Here is a 12,424-nt window from a genome sequence, read left to right on the forward strand (position 1 = left end):
ATACCCTTAATAGTTATAGAATGATAATTTAAAAATTAATTAGTGTATATGTATAAATTTCAAGTGTTATAAAAAAATTAATTAGTATATAGAGAGAAAGGGAGATGGCGAGTGAGAAGAAAAGATTTGAAAATGGAGATGGCGGTGGAGAAGAGAGATCCTTAATTGTGTTGATAGAAAAGTAATTCTTTATTAAAAATAGGAGCAAAATTGTCAAAAAAATGTAACTGTTTAATCAGAAGTTGTAAAAGCTGGGGTACCCCAGCTTTGAAAAAATCAGCTTCTACCATTCTAAAAACTAGTAGAAGCTATAAGTTATAATTCTAAAAACTAAAACAAACACTATATACCCACTTTTTTTAAGTTAAAAGTTAAAAGTTGTAGCTTTTAAGCTGTAACAAACAGCCCATAATGGCCCTGTTTGTTGCAGCTTAAAAGCTACAACTTCTAACTTCTAGCTTCAAAAAGGTTGGGATGTAGTGTTTGTTTTAGCTTATAGAATTATAACTTATAGTTTCTACTAGCTTTTAGAAGGGGTAAAAGTTGGCTTTTTCAAAACTAGGGTACCTCAGCTTTTACAACTTCTGCTTAAATAATTACATTTTTATGACAATTTTACCCTTATTTTTAGCAAAGAATTACCCTATTGCCTACGCAATCATGGGTTTTTCTTCTCCACCGCCATCTCCATTTTTAAATCTCTTCATCTCTCTCGTCATCTTCCTCTCTCTCTATACTTTAATTAATTTTTTTATAACACTTGAAACTTATATATATACACTAATTAATTTTTAAATTATCATTCTATAACTACTAAGGGTATTATGAACAATTATACAAAAATAAGTTATTTTACAACTTATGGTATCAAACACCACAACTACTTAACCACAACTTCTAAGAAGGTGCAGCAAAAAGATTCACAATTTATTATAAGTTTTAGAAGTTATAATTTAAAAAGTTATAAGTTATAATTTCTTTAATTAAGTTGCGACAAACGGGGCGAATATGTCATTGGTCTTTTAGTTTTAATCTCATTTGGAATTAGTTCTTATTTTTTAAACTTAATTAACATTGAATTAGTTTCAAGTTCTACAATTGGGCACAGAGACTTAATTCAACGAGATCGAACATTGAATTGGAAACATTAAATTTGTTAATACTAGTTGTGAACTTGGAAGTGAGCTGAGACATTTGGATTATATTTCATAATTAGATTAATACTAAGTCCAACATTTCAATTGAAGTACACGATGAAATAGGTGCACTTATGCCTTGTTTGGATTTGGTCAACTTTGCCCTAACATATTTTTATTTGTTTGTTTAAATCAATTTATAAAATTCTTTATTCTAAAATGAAATTTAAAACATGAAATTATTTTAGTGTACATATAATCTGAAAGTTAAAAAAAGACTAAAAAATAAAAAAAGAAAAAGGAAAAATTCGATAGTAAATAAGAGGATCCAAACAAACACGCCTCAGGGGGCGTGTTGCCAGGCGCGTTTGGCAAAAGACAAAAAGACTCCGTCAGCCTTACCCGCATCCACTTGGGTTGGCGCAAGAGTTTATCTCCCCTTTCTCTACCGCGCGCCGTTTCAACTTTCTCCCTCTTTTCTCTTTTCCTCGCCGCTAGGGTTTCTGGAAACATGATGCAACCAGCGCCGAATATGGTGCAGCAGCCGATGGCCCCGGCCGAGCACCAGCAGAACCACCACCACCTCCAATACCAACAGCAGCAGCAGCAGCAACAACAACAACAGCCATGGCCGATGCCCAATCAGCCGCAACAACATTTTCAGTATCAGCCGCAGGCCCAGATGTATTACCAGCAGCAGCAGCAGCAGCAGCCACAGCTTCAGGCGGCCGGGACGCAGGCCCAGTACCCAGCGACTCAGCCATCCAGCGCCGACGAGATCCGCACGCTCTGGATCGGGGATCTCCAGTACTGGATGGATGAGCAGTATCTCCTGAGTTCTTTCGCCCATTCTGGCGAGGTAACGACCTATCATGTGTTGTGTGCGTTCATCTTTCTTTGCAGATAGGGATGAAGATTGTTTCTTTTGGAATATGGGTTGTGATGTGTTTGTAAGGTTTGTTGTTTTTGGTTCTTGTGCTTTGGATTGATAGATTATTCTGAAAGGTTTAGCAAAAGATTGATTTGTCCGTATGAAATTTCTTTCACGATAGCAACTAAACAGCATCTTACTTGAGGGGAAAAAGAAAGAGAAAAAGAAAATTAAAAAGAAAGAAGGTAACACGACAATGAGAAAGAATGACATGACCAACGGCAAGTGAAAGAAAATGAATCTTTATTTCAAGAAATTCTGTATGTTCATTGCTATTTTATTTATTTATTATTATTAATTTTTTTTTTTTTTGGGGGGGGGGGGGTGTGTCGGAGGAAGGTTAGCGTATGGCGTGCTGTGTTCTCAACGACTGGGTTTTGTTTTTAGTTTTTATGCTTTGGGTTGGTTTTAAGAGATTATTTAGTATTTACATGAAACTTATTCTGCTGCAGGTCTTCTAGTGCCAGTATCTGCTCAGTCAATCATCCCAATGAACTGACAAGTGATACTATTATGCATTCCTACATGTCTATGAGTGCTTCTTTGTTTTATTTGATTTTTTTTGGGGGGCTAAACTCAGCTAGTAATAAGCGCATAGTTTTTTCCCAACACCTAATGGCAAAATTATTCTAACCCCAAAATATCCTAGCTTTTAGTATAGTATGACACTTTTAAAGCTTTTGCAATCTTATTTCCCAGAAATCTATAACTTGAAAGCAAATAGCACGTTTGACCAGAGTGAAACTCATGGCCTTACTGTGACATCGGTATTTGTATGGTTAGGAGTTTCAGGTCCATAACCCATTGTGATTTTAAGCCACGGCTGCAGAGATGTGTTTTACCTACCTGTACCACTGTGAATTGTAGTTTTCAAGTCACTACTGTGGAGATAGTGCTGTATCTATTGATGCTGCTGTGAAATCATTGTTTCTATTGTTATCACTGACCAGTTTGTGCCTGTTAACGTGGATCTAATGGTAACACAGGCAATCCTTGTTTGCTTTTAAGATCCTTTGCCCCTTCCTTTTATGGCTACTTACTGGAGGTATATGTTCTGCAGGTTGTCTCGGCTAAAGTAATCCGTAATAAGCAAACTGGTCAATCTGAAGGCTATGGCTTTATTGAGTTTGTAAGTCACGCTGCTGCAGAGAGAACATTACAAGCGTACAATGGTTCCCAGATGCCAAATGCTGAGCAGAATTACAGACTGAACTGGGCATCATTTGGTGCTGGTGAAAAGCGTTCAGATGGTACTCCTGATTTCACCATATTTGTTGGAGACCTGGCATCTGATGTTACAGATTACATGCTACAAGAGACTTTCAGGGCCCACTATCCATCTGTTAAGGGTGCAAAGGTCGTGACTGATAGGATGACTGGACGAACAAAGGGCTATGGGTTTGTTAAGTTTGGAGATGAAAATGAACAATTACGTGCAATGAATGAAATGAATGGACAATTTTGTTCAACCAGGCCCATGCGTATTGGGCCAGCTAACAAGAAGAATCTGCGTAAGTCTGCAATACCATAAAATTGTGCAATTCATGTGCATCTGATAAGTGTGTTATCAACATGATGATGTTACTGTGCTAGAAATCTTCAGTCTTGGTGTGCATATGTGATCTTATGTTATGATTCTTCTCATTTGTGTTTTGGAATGGTATGATGGATTCAGTGTGTTTTCTAAGTATTTCTACATCCATTCTCCTTGAGATTATTTAGTGTTTCTTTCAGTTAAGCTCTTGGTTCTCAGACGAAGCATCAACTATGAAAGTCATTTCCTTCCAGCAATTTCCTTTTGGTATTTCGGGCATTAAGAAATATAAATAATAAAACGTGCAACAACTCATAAAATTGTTTTTTCGAAGCAGGATGTCAAGAGGCTCTACCATTTAGGGGCCGGGAACTGATTTCAGCCAAAATGGTTGCCCCTATATTGCATGGCCTTGTGTAGGTCAGTTTTACTTTTCATGTCATTTCTTTGCCCTCTGTATCAGTTCCTTACTTCATCGTGGCATTGGTTATGCTACAACTTTCAAATTCTTTCTCCAGTTTCCTTTTATGTTCTTTCTACACTCTACAGTTCTTTTTATTGATTGAGTAGTCAGTTGATTATGTATCATTTTCCACTTCAGTTGTTCTCCATTGCCTTTTCATCTATCAGCCGGAAGATTTACTGCTTTTTGGCACATCATATCCTGTGTCATCTACTTTACTGTTAATGTTTTAATTTCCCCTTCTATTCCTGCAGTATTTGCTGAAAGAATAAATCCTCTTTCTATTTGATTTTATTTCGATTTATTTCCTGTCAGAAAAGGTTCTCTTTGTACCACATTTACCAATTTTCCCTTTGAACATGGTCCAGCCCCACTGAATTTCAGCTTTCTATCCACTCCAAATGCTAAGTTCATCTGTCTTGTAAAGTTATATATATCTATATGTATTTTTTTGCATGGTATTTGTCTTTTAGAAACATTATAAATGTTCAATAGTCAACTGTTCAAGGCCCCTGTGGAGCTTGCACTTTTAGAGAGTGTGGGAATCAGACATGTTACCAAGGTAAGTCATCTGGAACTTGTGTTTAATTTTATTGACTAGCGTGTGGTAGTGCCCAACTTTTTTCTTGTCCAATCAATGTGTCATCTTAAATTTGATGCACCAGTTGAAATATCTATGGTCACAACAGTTTCCTTTTACTTATCAGGAGCCCATAGTTGGGTAGTACACCTCAGAAGTCTAATCATTCTTGAATACATAGGGTTTGCGATTCCACCACCTTCCATTTCATTACTATCTTGGGGAAATGGCTATATCTTGTTGTTGCAGGAATTCCTTTTTTTTGTTCAACGTGTGCTGTGTTACTTTCCCAACTGGTGGGGTTAAGGCATGTGATTTGATTTTTGTTGTTGTGTATTGTGTACTTTTTCCCCCCTGAATGTTTATATGTATTTTCACCTAGTGGGATAAAGGCTTGTTATATGTATATATAGATTGTTGTGTGTGTATATATTTGTTTTCTAGTTTGTGTGTGTGTGTGCTGAAGAACAGGGGGGGGGGGGGGTTGATGGTGTCTTTGCTCTAACAGATATGTTAGACAAAACTTCCTGCAGTTTTTTCCCCATTATTTATAGCCATTCCTATGCCTGCATTTTCTTGAACTATGCCTTTCCTGTTTGCAGCTCAGAATACTCAGGGAATTCAAAGTGAGGATGATCCAAATAATACTACTGTGTGTACTTTCTCCCCTGTTTTTTTAATGAAGATCTCTTTCTCTCTCTCTCTTCTTTTTGAGGAGAGGGCTCTGTTATATTTGTGGTCTGTATTTGTATTTGCAGATATTTGTTGGTGGTTTGAATGATAATGTTTCTGATGACCAACTCCGGCAAATTTTCAGCCCATATGGGCAGTTAGTCCATGTGAAAATACCACCGGGCAAACGATGTGGTTTTGTTCAATTTGCTGACAGGTGAGCAAGGTCTACTTTAACTTTTTTCCTTTTTTGGTATCATTATGATTACAAATATGAGGGACTTTGTTGTTTTCCATGCATTTGTTAAGCAGACATTCTGCCGAGGAAGCACTAAGGATGTTAAATGGAACACAGTTGGGTGGGCAAAATATTCGACTTTCATGGGGTCGAAATCCATCAAACAAGCAGGTTCATGTCATCTAAGGCTAACTAAATTTGTGCTTCCTTTTGGGTTCAAGTGCCTTTTTTTATTTTCTCATCTAGTAGTAAATATCCATCTAAGCTTTGTTCAAGTTCATGTTCTAGAAAACTAAGTTTGTGCTTTGTACAGTTACCTTTTTCGTATTTTCTCATGAAGTGTTAAATATCAAACCTATTGTTTTGTTCAGGTTCAACCTCAGGTGGATTCAAACCAGTGGAATGGTGGATATTATGGATATACACAGGGATATGGAACTTATGGCTATTCTGCTGCTGCTCAAGATCCCAATTTGTACTATGGAGGCTATGCTGGGTATGGCAACTACCAGCAACCCCCATCACAGCAGCAGCAGGTAAGATATTATGTGTTCTTTCTTAAATGGCTTTGGCCTCTTTCATTGTTGCTCTTTTATTATAGGTGTAAATATAAATGATGTTTGAAAGTTGTATTTATTTTATTCTTGGCTTTGTGGCCCTTTCTCCTAGTAATTAGAAGGTGTAGTATCCCAGAGAATCATATCTAACGTGTCTAAGCTGCTAAGTATGGCAGTGTGACGTATAAAAGAAAGGTAACTTAAGATATGAGAGGGTTGAATCTATTTGTCCATTCTTATATTTATGCAATTTGATTCCTCTGCATTAAAAAAAAAAAACTTTAAGCAAGTTGCTTGTGTTGAATTGTTTATTGTTGTAATTTAATAGTTCAGATTCTTGTATTTATGAAAAAAATTACATAGCCTCATTTGAACTTGCTAACCGTGGTTCCTAATTTCTTTGCTATTTTCCCCACTAAAGTCATTAAAGGGCAGCTTGGAACTTTACTGTTGTATCTTTTTGATGGTCCAGTTGAGATAAGTATCCCCTCAAACTGTATGGCACTATAATAATAATAATAGAACACGGGATGGTTAATTTTTGGCAAGGCTGCAGCTGTCAATAATAATTTGTGTAGTTTTTTCGTGGCAATTAATGATATAATTTGATGTTTACCTTGGTGATTTTACTGATAAAAAGAGTTGTTGCCTTCTGTAAATTCCCTTGCTCTCTAAGTTGGTGCGACACCTCATTGTTTGTCAAGTGGCTTCACTTGGGAATGATGAACCTAGAGATGAGTACTGATATTAGGTCTGTTGGTAATCTTTTCTTTTTCTGTCTTTATCTCATGTAGTTTCATTAATCACACTTAAAAAAAAAGAAAGAAAGAAAGGTCATTGTTCTTACAAGCTGTAATTTGATGATGTATAATAATATTATTATAAGAGAAACAAAAGCAAGTTGTTTGTGTTTCTTTTTTGCTGATCCGAGTGAATAATACGCATCTGTCGCACAACTTTTTTGTTGTTTATGGTAAGGAAATTACATTGAATAGTATTCTGTTTTATTGATGGTACACCACTCTAGAATACTGCAGGGGTCGATGATATAATTGAGTTTTGATATATTTTGCAGTGAGTTTCCGTTCTGTTGGGTACAAGCAATGGTTGATGGTGACCACTCTCCGTTAAGGTGGTGTGTGAAGGGGGATCATTAAAGCCATATATGTTCATAACATGGGATGCTTGGCTGTTGCTGGGCGCCAGCATTTATAGACTGCTATGACGGGGAGGTGTCTTCTAATGGCGTGCTATTTCAATCTTGGGCTGTTTTATTTTTGTTTTTTCTGCTCTACTAGTAGTAGTGTATGTAACGTGAGCCTTGGGCTATTTCACTCAAATTCTCTGTTTCTTGATCCGAAGACTCACCTAATTAACATTGATGCGTTTTGACTATGGAATCAGCTGTTGTTTCTTTTGAAAAGTCGAGGTTGCTATGGGAGTGTATTTGTCCTAGTTAATCGTCTTGGATTTGTTTTTTCTCTGATGCCAGTAAATGGGGAACTTTAGCTTCCAACCCCTGAGAAATAGGGTTACAATCGAATTGAACTTAAGGTTGGTCGAGCTTAGGCTCGGCTCGCTAGTCAGTTTTAGGCCTAAGTTTTAAAGTTTGACTTGAGCTTTAACATGAACTTTGGCGTCTGAGCTCGACAGACCTAGGCTTGTCAGTTATTTTATTTAAATTTAATTTATTATTTTATTTTATTATATATATATCATATTATGTTAAATAATATAATTAATATATAATAATTTTAAATATATTTATAAAATTATAAATAAATATATTAATATATTTATAAATGAGATCTTTCATGTTATTCGTGAATTTTTAATTAATTGTATTTATAATTTTTTAATTGAGTCTATTAATATTTATAAGTGTTTTATTGAACATATTTTCAAGATTTATTGAGCTTAAATTTGATTTGTTTATAAACTGAGTTTTAAAAATTTAACCTTTAACTTGTTTACTTTAATAAATAAACTGAACTAAATTTTTATTGAATTAAACAATGAGTCACTTGCAAATAATAGCTCAACCACCCTAGTGAGAAAGGCATTTGCAACAGTAAGAATGCTCATAGCCTTTCTCAACTCAGCGTGCAAGACTTAAAACAGCCAGTCCATATTGATGCTAATATGCTATTCTTCTAGTAGTAAGAGGGGTCAAGTTGGCATTCGGTAGAGTTAGGTTCATGGCATTTGGATGGTTGACTATTACATTTAAGAGTGAATGAACTAATAAGGTTGTTATCAATGGTCCGCGAGACTTCGTGTGTCAAAGTAGAAATTTATTTAGAGTTTAGGATTTAAGGTTTAAATGATATAAATCACAGTTGAATTTGATTCAAATGTGATTCTTGTAATATAACAATTAACCCAAGTCACAAAAAGCCTAATCAAATCAACCTTGAATTGGAAATTATAATTCAAAACCTCAGCTAAGCATTGAAGAGAATTTGCCTTGCAGTAAAATACTTAATTGCAGAATTATAGAGAAAATGAATCATCCAAGCAGAAGCCAATACATGACCCGCACTAAATGGAGGAAGATGCTGGTCCAAAACATACGGAAATTAAGAAGAGTAAATGTTTCTAAAGAAAAGAAACATAAAAAGCTCTTAACCCTTAGCTTAACTTCTTTCAGTTTTTCCCTTAGTAGCTGGCTGGTTAAATGTTTTATTCAAGAACAAGAACCCACATCATTTTCAGTCAAAACAGCTTTTCCCTGCATTAATATAGCTTGCTTGATTGGTCTTTGCCAATACTTCCTCCAATGCAATTAACCTCAGGTTCCAAAGGAGTGGCTTCTTCAAAGGTGGCTTCTTCAATGGTCCTGATTTGTTCCTTGGCATCTGGTGCTGGCTGAGAAGCTCCGATGATGTCGTCGGCTGCATCGCTCATCGGTTTTTCATTTTCAAAAATTTCATCTCTCCCCAAACTGTAGGGTGGCACTGACTCTGCTCCTTGTGTTTCATTTTTGGCAGATATAGGCTTTTCAGGAAGCACAGGTCCCGGTTTAACACTTAGCAGTGCCTGGTGAAGCTCAAGATTCATGCCATTTGGTCCACTGTGAGCTAACTCAGTCGACAGAAGCCCAGAATCAACAGCCTGATCCTGAACTTGAAGCACCTGACAGCTGCTCGGCTTGCCATGAAAGATGTCGAGTGTCAGTTCAGATCCAATATCAAGTATCATGTCTTTCGTTCCTTGTACATCGATCTTTTGCCTTTCTAGCAGGTTTGAAGCCTCAAATTCCTGCATTATCTCATCCTGTTCTGTCATCCTACTACCATCCAACTGAGGATTTGAAAGGTTCTCCCGTCCAATCTCAGTAATCTGTTGTTGCATATTCTTCTCTAAAAGGGGAGCACCACCCAGTTCATCCTTTGTCAAGTTATCAGTTTGGGCTACCATGGACGTGTTGGATTGGCTAGCAAGTGTAAATGGTGACCCTCTCTGCAAGTGAGAGGCAGGTTGATTTTCAGCAAGTGAAGCCTCAAATCTTCTCTGTTGGATTGACATGTCTTTTCCTTCCATTAGAGCACTGGAGTCATTCTTCGCCAAATTATCAGTCAGGGGCAGCAATGTAGCAGAGGCATCTCCACTAGCAAGCGAAAATGGCAAACATGATTGCAACCGCGTAATCGAATGTTTCTCAAGCCCGTAATCAAAATTCTGTTGTGGCAAATCTTTTCCTCCCAGAAAAGCGCCTGAGTTGTTCTTCGGCAAGTTACTATTAAAAGGAATGACAACAGAAGCAGAATGGGGAGTGAGTGTAAATGGAGTGGTGCTTGAGTGCAGTTGCTTGGAGAATGGGTTGTCAAGCCCTATCTCAGAGTTCTGTTGCTGCAAACTTTTCTCTCCCATGGAGGCACACAAGCTATTCTTCGACAATGAATCAATCACAGACAGCTTGCCAGGGGAAGATAGGTTAGCAAGGGGAAACGGAACAACAGACTGAAGCTGATGGGTACTTGATTTATTCACAAGTCCAAACTCAGATATTTCTTGTGGCTTGTCGTTTCCTCCCATGGAATCAACAATATCATTCTTCAGGAATGTATCGGCCAGAGGTACCTTAACTGAGGCATATTGGCTAGGATTGTTCTGGGGCATAGCTGCCGCCTCTTGTTTTGGCAAATCAGATGCAGATTGGCTAGCAAGTGAGGTTGAAGACCCCGGCTGTCCCACAAAAGTTAAGACCTGGGCTGGCGGTGCAGGCTCCTTGTTCTCCAACTGGGCAGGCTGCTGCTGCTGCTGCTCATTCTTCTTCTCTGATTGTGGGATGGAAGAATTGGCCTGCCCTTGGGGGTCGAGGACTGGATTTGGAAACTCTCTTCTTTTATACATCCTAGCATCGGGAGCAACATCATTTGCTGCAGTAATGGGAGTGAAGAGCCCAGGCTGGAACACGACACCCCGGAGGAGAGTGCTGCAAGTACCAGCTCTCACAGAAAGGAAATATCCGGCATCAAATGAGCCCTCAATCACGCCGGAAACCACCTGACCCAGCATCTCATCACTGGGGCCATCACCCGGATCAACTTCAGCTTGTGGATTACTTCTCACTTCTCCGGGCAGGGGAAGTTGAGGGGGCTGTAACTGTGTTCTCTCCTGCTGCTGCAGGACGAGACTTTCATCCTTGCGTGGACGACCACGCTTTCGCTTCACTGGCAGCTCTACCGGATAGGCAGTGACTGGGTGCTTATTTTGTCCATCCATCTCCAAAGCTTGATCCAAAATTCCCACCTCGCTTCTACGAAAATGGAAATAAAAAATGGATAAAATAGGATATGAAAATAAAAATATATTATTTTTTAAAAAAGTAAAAAGTAAAGATATGAAATAAACACGTAAATTAAAAAATATCAAAAGTTTTTTTAAATATAATTTTTATATAAAAAATTATAAAAAATAATTATTTAATTTAAAAATAAACATAAATTTCAGGATATATTCAAACAAAATTTTGGAAACAAATTTTAAAAAGACTAAAAAACTTTGAGTTGGAGATGATTTTTTTATTTTACTTTTATTCATGAATGAAAATGAGTTTTTGATTTTTTTTAATACCACAAAATAATCATAAAATATTTTTAAAATTATAAAAATAACCTAAAAATGCTTTTTATTGTTTCGAAAACAGAAACGTGTTGAAAACACTGTCCCCAAAAATTTTTCGTGGATCATAGATTCCCACTTCTGCAAGGCTTCTTTCAAAACTTTTCCTCAGCAATAAGCCTTCATTCAACATTTAAGTACATATAGATGTGCACCAAACTTTCTTGGTATATTCTTAAATTAAACAAAGTTTGTTGAATGGATACTACTGCACTATTTCATTAATAATCTAGCATTAGACGGCCATGGAAATAAATGAATCTGAAATTAAGGGCGACAGATAATGAGCAAATCCAAGAGTAGAAAAACTAGTAAAATAAACCCACATACAGGATGATACATAGATACGATTTCCAGTCACAAATTCAAGAATCGAAAAGATCAGAACCCTAATTTGGTGAATGAAGCGAAACCCAACGTAACCCTGGATTGGATCAAAAGAACTTCCAGATTCAACATTTAATTGATTTCCCACGATTTCCCTACAGTTTGAAATCTGCCCAACGGAGGGGGGGATCACGGGAAACCCAACTGATTTAACATATGCAACTCATCTTTTATCATGATTTATTATCACAGGAGGAAACCCAGAAAAAAGAATAGAAAACAAGACATCAAGCTTAATTACGTAAATGAATAGGAAACAAAGGTCGGAAGAACTTACAAAGAGCAACACGAAGAGTGACGATGGCATCAATTTGAGATCGTAGAATCCCTTGCTCGCGAACCCATTTGTCGCTTTCTTTTGCTTTTAAAGATTTTCATGGAATTACTGACGCGTACGTACAATGAGAGAAGGGATTCCAAGAGTCGAAAATTTCCCCCGAAAATGGTTATATTCGAGAAACTGCTGCTAAATAAATTCAATGAAACGTTCGCCGATGGATGCGTAATTTGTGGGGGGTGGGGGGGATTTGAATTGGCAGCCGAAAGCCGGAAGAAAATTTTCAGTTTGTAGAAAAGAAAATGAATTTTTGCATTTATTGCTGATCTGCTACTTGTAATTCCAAAGCAAAGCGATTGGATATCTCATCCCCATGCATCCCCGTACGTATAGTCGCTCTGGATTGGATATTCGACGTCGAAATTATCTTATAATTGAATTCGTGATTGATATTTGAATTATAATTATGAAATATGTTTCATTCGTGGGTGAGCCCATGCTCCGATAATGTCGACCAGACTC

General features: G+C 37.2%; 2 protein-coding genes across 2 annotated transcripts; one reads left to right on the forward strand and one right to left on the reverse strand.

Annotated features, from left to right (window-relative positions):
* The first annotated feature begins 1,540 nt into the window (after positions 1–1,540).
* Positions 1,541–7,534, forward strand: LOC127807883 (polyadenylate-binding protein RBP45-like). Its single transcript, XM_052346071.1, has 7 exons — positions 1,541–1,995; positions 3,128–3,578; positions 5,247–5,296; positions 5,403–5,533; positions 5,629–5,725; positions 5,926–6,090; positions 7,187–7,534. The coding sequence occupies exons 1-7, from the start codon at positions 1,648–1,650 to the stop codon at positions 7,187–7,189; spliced, it is 1,245 nt and encodes a 414-aa protein (XP_052202031.1). The 5' UTR covers positions 1,541–1,647; the 3' UTR covers positions 7,190–7,534.
* A 1,021-nt stretch (positions 7,535–8,555) lies between these two features.
* On the reverse strand, positions 8,556–12,061 carry LOC127807343 (uncharacterized). The gene is made up of 2 exons (XM_052345085.1): positions 11,903–12,061; positions 8,556–10,873 (listed from the first exon to the last, which is right to left on the reverse strand). The coding sequence occupies exon 2, from the start codon at positions 10,837–10,839 to the stop codon at positions 8,848–8,850; it is 1,992 nt and encodes a 663-aa protein (XP_052201045.1). The 5' UTR covers positions 10,840–10,873; positions 11,903–12,061; the 3' UTR covers positions 8,556–8,847.
* Between the last annotated feature and the right edge of the window lie 363 nt (positions 12,062–12,424).

This window comes from Diospyros lotus, chromosome 8 (genome assembly GCF_014633365.1).
Source record: "Diospyros lotus cultivar Yz01 chromosome 8, ASM1463336v1, whole genome shotgun sequence".
NCBI classification, from domain to species: domain Eukaryota; kingdom Viridiplantae; phylum Streptophyta; class Magnoliopsida; order Ericales; family Ebenaceae; genus Diospyros; species Diospyros lotus.